We start from the raw sequence: 12,175 nt of genomic DNA on the forward strand, positions 1-12,175 counted from the left end.
CAATCGTACAGGGAACCTAGTTTCAATTTGATCACCACCGAAGCCCAGCAAGTTAAGCGCTCTTTTCTCCGTGTCGTTATCCTTAACTAACTCGCTATTATAGATTTGATCAATCCGGCAATTTGCACGCCCAAAGTGCTCTAATACAAGTCACTACGATCGCTTGATGCGAAGCAAATGCATCTCGAGGGTTCTACAGTAATCGCAACTCCTTTCTTGCAGTCGTTCAATATTTGTCATTAAATGGCTATCCCACTATTATGGCGTTTGTTGTGTGAATATCTATAAAGGCGTGCAAGCAACACCAGCAAGACTGTTCGAGTACAGCTGCGTGACCCTCTTGGCGCTCTCGCCCTCTCCCAGGACGATCTCGAACGTGGTGCTCCAACTCGAGGAGGGGAGCGGCATCTGCATCTCGTACAGCACATACTCATCGCTGGGAATCTTCTTGTCCGACTTCGCGAGCGGGAAGGTCTTCTTCTCCAGCTTGTCGATGACGATGCCCTGGCGCGGGGTGCGGAGGGCGAGCTCCATGGCGACCGCGGCGCCCGCAGCGGCCTGGTCCTTGCGCACAGCCGCCGTCACGGTGAAGGGGAAGGGGTCGCTGGCCGAGGCGGTGTTAGTATCCATGCACGACTGCGCCGTCTGGTACAGGACCGTGTCCTGCACCGGGTACAGGCCGGTCCCCTCGTTGTCGAAGACGGTGGCCGGGGCGCCCGTGGAGGGCACGGAAAGCTCGATGGTGAAGCCGCGGATGCCGGCGCTGGCGTCGAGCTTGGTCGCGAAGCTGAACCACTGGAAGAGTTCGTTGAAGAGGCCCTGCGACTGACCGCCCTTGAGGCGCTCGGGCGTCGTCTCGATGGTACCGTTGTTGGAGCCGTCGCGGCTCGTGTACGCGAGGCGCACGGCGAGGTCCTCACCGTTCCGGTTCGTGCCCTCGGTCACGCGTACGCGGATGCGGCCCTCAAAGTCCAGGGTGCCGTTGCTGTTGAGCGCGAGCTTGTTGATGTACGGCTTCATGTCGAAGGACTCGAGGGGCTCCGTCAGTTTGACTCCGGCGGGGACGCTGTCGATCATTCTGGCGAAGATGTCGGCGCACTTGGCCTGGAACTGGGCGGGGTCCTTCATGGCGTCCATGGTCTTGTTGCCGTCAGCGCCGAAGATGCGCTTGTCCGAGTTGGTCGTATCGTTGTGGCCGACAACCAGCGGGTTCTGGCTTGATCCATCCAGATACTGCGTGGCGATGGCGTTGTCGAACAGGTAGGCGTGATCGTTGTCGTTGCCCTCGAAGCGCGATGTCTCCCCTTTGTTCGCGTTTTCGTTCATATCGGGAAGTCCTCGTGGTGAACGCCGCCAAGAGTGTGGCCGCATGCCACCATGGCGATCATGTCCTCGGTGTTGAAGCCGGCCTTGGCGAAGATGGCCTTGTGCGTGTCGAGGTCTTGTTGAGGCTCCGGCACGCCCAAGACGCCGGCTTCGGTGGCATCGATGCGGCCTAGGCGAAGGGGCACCTTGGGCCCCTTGCAACTGGCCGTGGCGGTGACGAGACCCAGGGCAATCAGATCCGCAAACGACACGCCGCCGTTGTAGTGCGCCGCGAAGAAGCCAAACGTGTCGTTGAAGGCCGTGCCCGGATTCTCAGGCCGATCCGTCTCGAACAAGATCGAGGCGTCGAGACCGCCAGTTCCGGCTGCTGCGTCGTGCGTCGCGGCATCGTGGTAAGCTGTGCGTACCCAGGCCGCTGCATCCTGTCGGCCTTTGGTGTTTTCGCTGAATGAGCAAGGGTTCACATCTGTGCATAGATTGTTAGCAAACATGAGTTGGGGTTGTACTGAGATCCAGGCATTGCTACTCACTGTCTATGAAGCCATGCCTGATGACACCAGCTTGCAGACTGTACAGATCTTCCACATAGTCGTACTTTGATGGCCATACGAAGCCGGCACTGGCGAGCTGAGCCCCAGTGGTGGCATATGATGTTATCGTACTCGACCTCATGTTGCAGCTTCTCTGTCCAACGTCCAATAAAACAAGTGATAGATTGCGATCCTGGTGCGCAAGTGTAGAGGTGCACTCGAGAAGCTCACAATCGCAACATCTTTACGGCGGTCCCCTGGGTCTTATATTGCTTTGGCATTGGCCGGCAATCTCCGGGGCTGTTTGAACGAAGCAATGCCTGGCGGGTGGGTTGTGATTCCTCGTATCCGATGCGGCCGGGGGGCCTTGGCGTCACGACAACAACAACACCCCTTCAAGCAGGTGGATTCTCTCCTTGTAACCAGAAGCTCGTGAAGGCCGGATAGGGCCCAGTAAAAAAAAACCAAGAACTAAAAACAACAACAAAAGAAAACTAGAGGGACTAAACTCCCGGCGCTAAAACGCATCTAGGCATGCATCTATCTCTATCTGGCCCGGAATCTCAGAACACGAGCCAATACAGCCCCTTCAATTACAAAGGCCCGCAGCGATACGCAGCGCCAGCCCGGCAAACGAATGCCGGCCTATGTATCGGCTCAACCCGTGGCGGATGCTATTGTTCCTACGGCGGGGACGACGGGGGTGCACTTGGTGGACGTGCCCATAGTGGGAAATACGAGGACTGCGACAAAGCCTCAGAAGGCTCAACAGGAGAAGGAGGATGCCCCTTGGGACATCCAAGCATCCGGACGTAGACCGTAAGTAATTGGGAATCGGTTCGGGGACATGTCTTTTTGCCCTCAAGCCAACTCGGCTCGTAAATCGGCCCATCCCAGGGCCGGGTCCAGTCGCCCACCCAGAAGGTGACGCGCTCCAGCTCGAGGCCTATTTTCTTCTCCCTCATAAGGTGGAAGATATCCGATGTAGACGTCAAGCCAGACATCGGCCGAGACCAGCCGAGGCATCGCCGCGACCGCCTCAAAGACCTCCAAGGGCCACACACCGTTATGACCACTTCGATGTACGTTTAACGCCACGTGTTCCAGCCCCGGCGCAGTTGCAGCAATGCGCTGAATCTGTGATGCATTGAGCGCTGCTTTGGTTCGGTCGCAGCGCGTCGGGTGCATCGGCTCGTAAGACCATACCTCGAGGTGACGCAGCGACGGGCCGTGATGGTAAAATCGATGTCTGAATGGGCACGTCGACTTGCCTCGTGTTATATTCCGCAAATAGGGGTAAGTAGGAGGAAAATTGCATTGAATTCGACACTGGCGGGCTGCGACAGTTTAGGGTTCACAGTGTCACGCGTGGTATACGAACCAGGCCCAGGAATCGAGGGGTTTGGAGAGGCTAACAATTCTGGCAACAGCTCAAATAAGCTAAGGGGTCGAAATATGGCCGTCTGAAAATTCTTTGGTATATATTTACATGGCAGTTCTGCAAAACTCTGACCCTCCACGCCAGCCTTAATTATAGTCGCCCTCTCCGAGGTATCGATCAGGCGTATCGACCTCCCATAACGGCCGCTCCACGAGCGCTACTTCTAATGTTTGCCTCGCCTGGCCATTAACTGTCGACGCAATCGCAAGTCCGTTGGTTTCGGCTTCTTGCTCGTCCTCTGTGCTAGCGAGGGGGACGATGCCCATGATGGGACGGTATTTTAGAGTATGCCAGAACCCTATGCCCTGTCCACTCTGTCGCGCCTTTTGTAGTTGACGCTCCACCTTTCGCCTCAGGGCCAATTCGCCGCGAGGCTCAGAATCAGAATCATCTTCGTCGCTGTCGTCGCCAGGTCCGCTCTGCTCATCCGTGTCCATAGGATCAGCCACTCTCCGCTCAAGGCTAAGTGCCTCGCTTTTGCCATTCGTGAAATGTTCCACCTTGGTTGGACCAGCAGCTCCCCTCTTCATCTTGTTACCGGCACCGGTGTCTGTCCCGCGCTTCCTCTTCTTGGATTGATCCAGCTGGTTGTCTTGTGAGACGAGAGCCGATGATTCATCAGGGGTGTCGTCAGCAACATCTTGGGAAAGGTCCAGCATGGCAACAAATGTATTTCCATACATCCATATGCGGTCTCCTGACCAAATAGCACCCTTGACTAGATCGCGAATGTTACGAAATTCGACAGGCAGTCTGTTAGTCGGATTGCGTCGTGACCAAGGTGTGATACCTCCAATTGTCGGATGCAAGAAGAGAATTTGAGGTTTAGCTGTAGCAGCGAACAAAACATAATCATCCTGCTCATCAGCGGTTGCCGGCTTACCGCTTGGGATGTGGTCCGAGAATGATAGGAGGGTGGGGGCATTGCGAAGCTTGGGGAGTAATGCGGCGTTGGGATTCCTTGCCCAGGTCAGGGGAGCAGGATCGGCACCAGCAACTTCGTCTTCACTGTCGTCTGAATCGCTTTCGCTTGATGAGCCATCCTCTTCCGCATCGCTGTTGACCCCATTCTGCAGTGCGATTGCAGGGTCGCGAACAACCCAGGTATCGACGTAGCCAGCCACATCGGCAACAGCCAACATCTTGGTATCAGGCGAGAAGGCGATTTGTGTCACGCTTCTCTCGTACTCTCCCAACCCGCCAAAAGCGACGTGCTTGGGTATGTCTCGTTTCAATCGGTATAGCTTGACTGCTTTGTGCGCGATGACGGGCATGCCATCGGATTCGGCCCCCTTGGTGATGCGCAACAGGGATACCCGGTTGCACTCTTGTACAACACATACCCACTGGTTGTCTGGCGAGATCTTGACGCGTGCTGCGCCAAGCGCTGCCACACCAAGAGGTACGTCGATCTTAGCAATCTTAAGCTCATCTGTCGTATCGTCGGTGATTGCGGTAAGTTGGAATGCCTTGATGTCCGAGGTGGTCGAGACCACAAGCAGCGAGCCATCATGGCTGATGGAGGCAGACGTTATATTGGCTTCCCCCTTGATGAGAATACGGGCTAGTAGCTTGCGGTTTTTCGTGACGTCAGCATCGACACCGGTCTCATTGACGATGTCCTTGAGCGGTTTCTGTAGACGCCAGACGTGGACCTCGCGATCCCACCAACTGGCCATTAGTCGAGCTCGGGGAGCACTGATGATAGGCGGTTCCTGAGGGAGGTGCGAAAGCGCTCGGTGATTCTCCATTCCGGCTTCGCGTAGGGGGATTACAACTGGGTTCGCGTCCGGGCCTGTTGAATCATTAGCTGTAAGCCCAGGGGATGATAAGGAGAGTGTTCACGAACCTCCCGAGACAATAACGCTGATGCCGTCTTGTTCGCTTTCAAAAGAAGTCATGGTCTTCACATCATGGCTGTGGTACCTCCTGTGCCAAATCGTCGCCCATCTTGTGCTGGTACCAGATGTTTTCCTATGCAGGGCTGTTCTCGTATCCATGCTACCACTTAACACGGTTGAACCGTCTGCGCTGACAGCTAACGACAACACGTCTTGCTTATGACTTTGTAATCTTTGAGCTTGACTGTAAGTCTTGCCATCCCAGATACAAACTTGGCCAGTTGAATCACCTGAGACGATGTCTTCGTTCGGTAGACACTTGACACACCAGGCAATGATCTCCTTCGCGCCTCCAGCAAGGTCTGAGCCCAAGGTCATACGGCGCAGGAGGTGTCCGGAGCGGATGTCGTAGATGCGGACCGAGCTATCGGAGCAGCCGACGACGACGATGTTACGCTTCTGGAAGCAGACACTGACAAATCTGGTCTTCTTCGAAGTCGAGTGGACGAGGACGCGGTCGAATCGCAAATCGCCATCTTCGATCGAGTAGAGAACAAGGCTGCCATCGACAGTGCCGGCAACGAGCTTCTGGGTTTTGGGCGCGCTGCTCCCGCCCTTCACGGCCTTGGTGGATTTCGCGGGGTCTTCCAGCGGCTGAACACCAAGACACCATATGTGCCCATGCGTACCAGTCGCTTGTTTTTTTGGCCTCCTCTTCTCCAGATCCCATTCGGTGACAGTACTTGTGTAACCGATACTGAACAACCTGAGCTTTCCCTGAATGCGCCGTCCATCGGGGAGTGATCGATCGGGTTCCGTCACCCAGACTAAGCCGTCGATGCTGCGATCTTTACCGCCGTAAAGAATGCTTTCCTGGTGCCATTGTCCGCCTAGAGGGTTCTTTTCTCGCAGTCAGTCCACTGCAAAAGCTACGCGACTGGGGAAGTAGCTTACCCATATCTCAATGTCGCCGTTGGCGCGCCCAATAGCGAGGCGAACCAGATTGGCATTTCTCCTGCCGGTCAATTGCGAACAAGAGAAAGCGACGGCGTTGATGGCGCTCGTTGGGTACGGCACAAAACGGCAACGGTGAATATCCATCGTGAGGTTGCTGCTTCGGTCAGGACCCGGGACGGGCTTTGTAAGTAGTGAGTGAGGTTGTTGTCGCCCGATTCGAGGAACATGCAAAACCCCCAGGCGAGTTTCTGGTCTCGAACTTTTTCCCTAGCGGCTTCTACCTGCAGCCAGCAACCTGCCGCCAAAAATTTCAGAAATCTTTAAGCTATGGCCCGTGCTTATCTTATCGTTTCCATCGATAATGCTCGATAACAGCTAAAGACCCACATCCAGACCAGCCCCTGACAATTATTCACCCCACTCACTCACTATGTACGGAGTTAGGGAGCACCTCAAGAGACGATTGCAATTCTGCGTCATACTAAGACAGGACAGAAGACTAATTGCACACGTACAGACACAGGCAACGCGACTTCAGGAGCGCAGCAAACTTGCATTCGAAACCAACAATTCCAAAATATATACAGCCGAACCTATGCTTCCTAACCTACAAGTGGCAGACGTGACTTCGTATTATCTCAACGCTGACGTAACTAATAGATTCGCAAGGCTTGCTGTGGGAATGGTGGTCCGTCGGTTTGTTTGCGTTGTTCCATCCCGGCGTTAAAACCATGCAATTTCGACCCTCAAAAAGGGCATGTTCAGCCCGGCATTAGCCCAGCTATGGTCGAAGTCATAGGCTCCGCAAGCCCGTCTTGATGCCTCCGTTCCATGTTGCCAGCGCTCGCAGCTGCGCGAACCAACCAAACCAAAACAACTCTGGACGCCATCCATCTAGATTATAAACAAGGAAAAGAATGCCCCCGCTCAGCTTGAACCGTTAGGCCTGAGCTAACCATATCCTATGCAGGACAGCCTGGAAAGGCTGCCCCTGCTAGTCGTAATAACACATCGCCAACCGTAGGCGGCCAAAGCTCGATATCGAGGGTCGAATTAATAACAACGTTCGCCAAGTTGTTGTGAGCATGCTGTATAGGTTCTATTTAACCTAAACAGCACTGCAAAAGGAAGCGTTTGCGATGGAAAGGGGGTATCAAGAACTCGGCAATAACAAAAGTGCAATCGAGGTCGAGAAATCAGAAGGCCGTATGCGTCGTCAAATTATGTAACATGGCAATAGTAATAAAGACATGAGAAGGAACATTTCTTTTATGAGAAATCATCCCCAGAAGGTGACATGACCAAGCGGTTGACGCTCTGCGACAACTCTTTCATCTCACGAGCAATCTCAAAGGCAATCGGGGGCAGGGTCTGGGTCCACATGCGCCATTGGTTGTCCTCGGGGCCGAGACCTCGCGATGCCATATCCTGTCCATGATCTCCAGCTTCGAGAAGGCGTTGCCGGCAGGACGCAAGGCGGTCAAGCGAATCATTGCCAACCCCGCTAGCTTGTGTCTCCGCCATAACTCTCCCAACCACATCCGCAATAGCGTCGATTTGATCGTTGATTTGTGCGATAGATGCGTCGCTGCGGACAGAGCTGACCAAGCTTTGGATGGTTTGGACAAGGACCGCCGTCTGGTCCTCGACGTAGAATTTCAGATCATCCGCTCGGTTGTCCTGCTGGGGGGCGCCGTAACCGCCAGGAGCACCCCTGTTGGAATTTGCATTGGCTCCGTTGGGACCACCATTGCGCGAAGATTGGTTGTATGGATTAACTGATTCGCGAGGAGAACTGACTGGACTATACGCCGAGGATTGCATACTATCGCGGGGCCCGAGGCCGTTGAACCGCGGGGGCGGGACAAGTGGTGACTGGGTAGGTTGCGGCTCCGCCTCCTTAGCATATCCATCCTGCTGAGTTGACCGGTTCGAGAAGAAGCCGGTCGAATCAACAGGGGTGACGGTGCCGTCGTCATCGTCTTCCAGCTCGCCAGCAGGCGTAGCGCGTATCTTGACAGTGCGCAGCAGTTCAACAATAGCAGCCACCAGATGCGACGCAGCCGCATCAAGTAGTGAGACGGGCGAGATACCCGCAGCTGCCGCGAAGTTCTTGGAAGCTGTAATCAAGTTGTTTGCCGTAGCTGAGACTCTGCTCTTCAACCTTTGTTGCTGTTGATGCACATCCTCGTCGTTTGGCGCCGACTCATCAATATCCTTAGTAATCCGTCGAACGCTGACAACGACCGCTTTCATAGAGTCGATCACCTTGTCTGGAACCTCGGTTCTTGCCTTTTGTAACAGTTCATCAATAGCAATCTGGAACTTGGTAACGTGAACGTCCTTGACAAGACCGTTTTCTTGAGTGAAACCCTTTTCGCGGATGTATTTGCCGGCATCCTGGTCGATGGTAAGGCCGAGGGAGGAGGCTCTCATGTTGCGCAACTGGGTCTTCGTGCGAGCATAACGATTACGCCAATCGCTGACTTCGTGCTCGAGGGATTCCACCACCTTCTCCAGCTCTGTTTGCCGCTCCCAGGCAGGGCCATGTTGTTGGGAGAGCATCTTCATCTCTCGGAGGAACTGTTGCGCCTCACGTCGGACTTCCTCTGTAACTTGTTGCTGCTCCTCCAATGCCATCCGCAGCTCCTCATTTTCCCTTCGTAATTCCGGGTCTGCAGCGCCACTCGGAACAGCCATATTCCGGCTATTCTGGTTTGCGTCTTCTAGATCTTGTTGCAGCCTCCGCATCTCCGAACTGTGCTGCTCCTCCATACGCGTGAGGTCCTCTTGGAGGCTTGCGCTGAAATCCTTGGCCTCTGCGAGCTGGTTCTCCAGGTCAGCTCGCATGTCAGTCCATTGCTTCTTCTCCATGTTGTCTGACGAGGCTCGCGATCGCTCATCGTCAAGAACACGCGCCAGCTCGTCATCTTTCTTCTTGAGCGCATCCTCCAAACCGTCGAGTCTCAACTGCAGATCCCGTGCCTGGGCCTGGGACTCCTCTAGCATTCTCTTATCATTCTTGAGTGAAGGTTAGTATATTAATCAATAATCCCTCTGTTAAATGGGTCTCGGGGAACATACCTCAGACATGCCTCCACCCATGCCAGGTCCCTCACTTCTCTTACTTTCGCGGCCATTACTTGCAGCTTCCAAACCAAATGCCTCGTTATCTTCAACATCGTCAGCACCGTCGTCGTCTTCTTCCACCATGGTACTTTTATTGGGCACGATAGTATTGCTTTGGAACTGCTTCTGCTGCGGCCTATCGTAGTTGTTAGGAGGGATGCCGGGAGAAGGCGGAACGCCATAGTCATTAATGCGAGGGGCTCCCGAGCGAATGGAACTAGCATCCGAGGGCCGTCGCATACCCCGAGGCAGACCGTTCATGCTGCTGACAGGAGTGCCTGATCGGCTCGAGGGGCCTCGGGAAGAAGATCGCGGGCTTCCCATATTGCCACCATCGGGGCCAGAGAAATGCGGGAAACGCCGCTCGAGCTCGCAGAAAACATCCGTGGCCAAGTCGCGAAACCTCGGGGGTCCTAGTGTTGATAACTTTTGGCGTGCTTGATTGCGCTTGGGATGGAAGGTATCTTCAGGCTGCAGAAAAGGCGGTATTTGTGGCCCGGGGGCTCTTCGACTCAAAGCCTGCCGCCTGAGAAGTTCGTCGTAGACATCGGTGGATAGCTCGAGAAATTGCACTGGCGAAAGACGCAGCAGCTTGTCACGGGCTCGGTTGGGAGGTGGGTTTGCGCGGCCGTCTTTCGAGGTTTGTTGCAGGAACTTCTTCAGGGCGACATAATGTCCACTGAGAACAGGCTCGTTGTTCTCGTCCCGCATACTGCGGCCGCTCTCACTCCGCGCATACATGCCGGTGCTGGAACGAGCGATAGAGGGTGGCGGAGAAGGCCCACCGACGCTTCTTGGGCCACCAGGCCCTGGGCCGGGGAAGCCGTTCATACTTCCGTTTCGTCCACCGGAATCGGGTGGTGATATAAGTCCGCGGTTGTTTGGGTCGTAGTTGTCGGGGTTATTGTACTTTGTGATGCCGGACCATTCGCTGCCGCCTACTGAGACAGGTGACAGCGGCGCATTTCGGGTATTCATGGTAGAAATACTTGGCCACTAATTCTTGCGAATGAATCGAAGAGTGTGGTCTCTACGTACCGCAGCGCCGGGTTGCAAGAACAAAGAGCCTTCGGAAAAACCAAGCAAGCAAGCAAGTGTAGGCGCCACTCGAATATATCGCAATTCCAACCTTAGACCAAAAATAAGGTCTAAACCAAGCCTAGTCGATGCACTGTTGATGCTTATTTCCAATATCCCTGATTCTCGGGTCAGGATCGATGTGCCGGTGTTTACTCCGGGGTTATTAAGTGGTAGGCGGTGCTGTATTCTTGCGCTGGCCGTTGCTCGAGTGGCTGACGCTCACTGTGCACTCAAACTTGATGTACTTGGTATGGGCAGGTGTTGCCTTCCAATTTCCTCCAAGATGGTCGGACGCCTTCAAGATACATATGTATATAAACAAATAGGGCCACGGTCGTAATAATCAGCTGTCAAGATGTCGCGAAGGAGCACGGTCTTGAGTTCAGTCTGTGGGGGACGGGACCGGTCCGAGTCAATTGAGTTTATGTCGTGTCAGATGCTGTATCAAGAAGAACGCAAAGTGCCTCCCTCCGAGGGAACGACTGGCAGCGGCGACGGTGATGGGACGAAATAGCGACGCAAAGATCGATGATATAACTGTCGATGGGGAGTTTCGTTGCTGAGGTCGCTTTTTCCGGCTTGGATCACGGCTCATTCGTCTCTTGTTGGCACTTGTTTCTTTGACTTTTCTCGGAACGACGAAGAACTGGCGAAATAGCGACGGGACTGAGGGAGCTGTACGGAGTAGAAATGGAGGAAAGCGAAGTTGGCAGTGGGCTTTCTCGTTTCGCGAGGCGACGACTAAAAAGAGAGAAAGAGTGAAAGCAGTAAATACGATACAGGCCATACACAATAGACTCTCTGCCTTTCCTCGATGGGTGAGTTGATGACCACAGTAGGTAGCTGGGGAAACTGTGGAACAATCTATAAGGTTTCTGAATAGAAGAGGGCGAGTCTGGAGCATAAGACAGGAACACGAAGGGAGCCACAGGCACAAACACCCCCGAAAGACCGAGCGGCGGATGCAGGTTGCTGGAGTTCCCAAGTCTCAGAATGTGCCGGGTCCAGAGCGCGAGCCTGAGAGAGCTTGTGCTCTGCAGCGGGTGTGGATGTGGATGAGGGTGGGTGGTGGGTTGCTGGTTGGTTCAATTGGCCAAGTGCGCTGCGCTGCGCTGTACATTGTCCCCGAGAATCCCTCCTGATACTTGCGGAACCAAGGCAGGGCCTTTTAGGGCGATGAAACCAACCACTACCAGACGACTTACCAGGAGACGACAGAGGGGACGGAAGTGCTAGGGGGGTCGGGGGTGGTGCTACCAGCCTACTAACGACTTGGGATAAGGGGAGAGCCTCCTAGGGACTGCTCATGCACGCCCGATTCGATCAAAGCCAACCTAATCGCTAAGCCCTCGCCAATTCCAGTCCGGGTCCCTATCAAATTGCGAAATTCAATGGTAGTCTTCTCACCCCCGTCTCTATCAGACACTATTTGAATAGTCTAGACTCGAGGGATCTACAGCGAGACTTTTTTAAGTTATCCCTTTTTTCCCCTTGCCTTTTCTGTGATTTCTCCCACCGGGCCGACAGACAACTCGGATGAAACAGATGTACTGCAAACGTCATATACGCACATATATGATATCTGGTAATATCTGGTTCATTCATAGCACAGCGAAGGTTCATACCTACAGTAGCAACATGGCATCTTTTATTGAACCCAGAAACCGTCCTCTCAGACCATCCTCGGTCTTGTTGTCAAGCTGCCCGGTGGGGTGGGAGGAATTAAGATTGTTTGGCTTGTCATGCAACTGCGGCTGCTGTCATTGAATCATATGCAGGTACATGGTCTGCCCCCTGCTGTATCTTGTATCTTGGCCTGTAAGCGGTCTTGGAAGAGGGAAGGATTAGGGATGTAGACACCCAGCCCCTTT

The 12,175-nt window shown here is 54.2% G+C and overlaps 3 protein-coding genes across 3 annotated transcripts; all 3 read right to left on the minus strand.

The window, feature by feature from the left end:
- Positions 1-282: 282 nt before the first annotated feature.
- PG998_007249 (uncharacterized protein) lies at positions 283-1,998 on the minus strand (the record flags this gene model as incomplete). Its single annotated transcript, XM_066874065.1, has 3 exons — positions 283-1,299; positions 1,350-1,792; positions 1,857-1,998. The coding sequence occupies 3 exons, from the start codon at positions 1,996-1,998 to the stop codon at positions 283-285; spliced, it is 1,602 nt and encodes a 533-aa protein (XP_066730010.1).
- A 1,385-nt stretch (positions 1,999-3,383) lies between these two features.
- On the minus strand, positions 3,384-6,239 carry PG998_007250 (uncharacterized protein; the record flags this gene model as incomplete). The annotated part of the gene is made up of 3 exons (XM_066874066.1): positions 3,384-5,092; positions 5,147-6,038; positions 6,093-6,239. 3 exons carry the CDS (start codon positions 6,237-6,239, stop codon positions 3,384-3,386), a joined length of 2,748 nt encoding a protein of 915 aa, XP_066730011.1.
- Positions 6,240-7,364: 1,125 nt separating this feature from the next.
- PG998_007251 (uncharacterized protein) lies at positions 7,365-10,202 on the minus strand (the record flags this gene model as incomplete). The annotated part of the gene is made up of 2 exons (XM_066874067.1): positions 7,365-9,116; positions 9,180-10,202. The coding sequence occupies 2 exons, from the start codon at positions 10,200-10,202 to the stop codon at positions 7,365-7,367; spliced, it is 2,775 nt and encodes a 924-aa protein (XP_066730012.1).
- Between the last annotated feature and the right edge of the window lie 1,973 nt (positions 10,203-12,175).

The sequence above is a fragment of the Apiospora kogelbergensis genome, assembly GCF_038363985.1.
Source record: "Apiospora kogelbergensis strain CBS 113332 chromosome Unknown utg000005l_segment0_segment0, whole genome shotgun sequence".
In the NCBI taxonomy this organism is placed as follows: domain Eukaryota; kingdom Fungi; phylum Ascomycota; class Sordariomycetes; order Amphisphaeriales; family Apiosporaceae; genus Apiospora; species Apiospora kogelbergensis.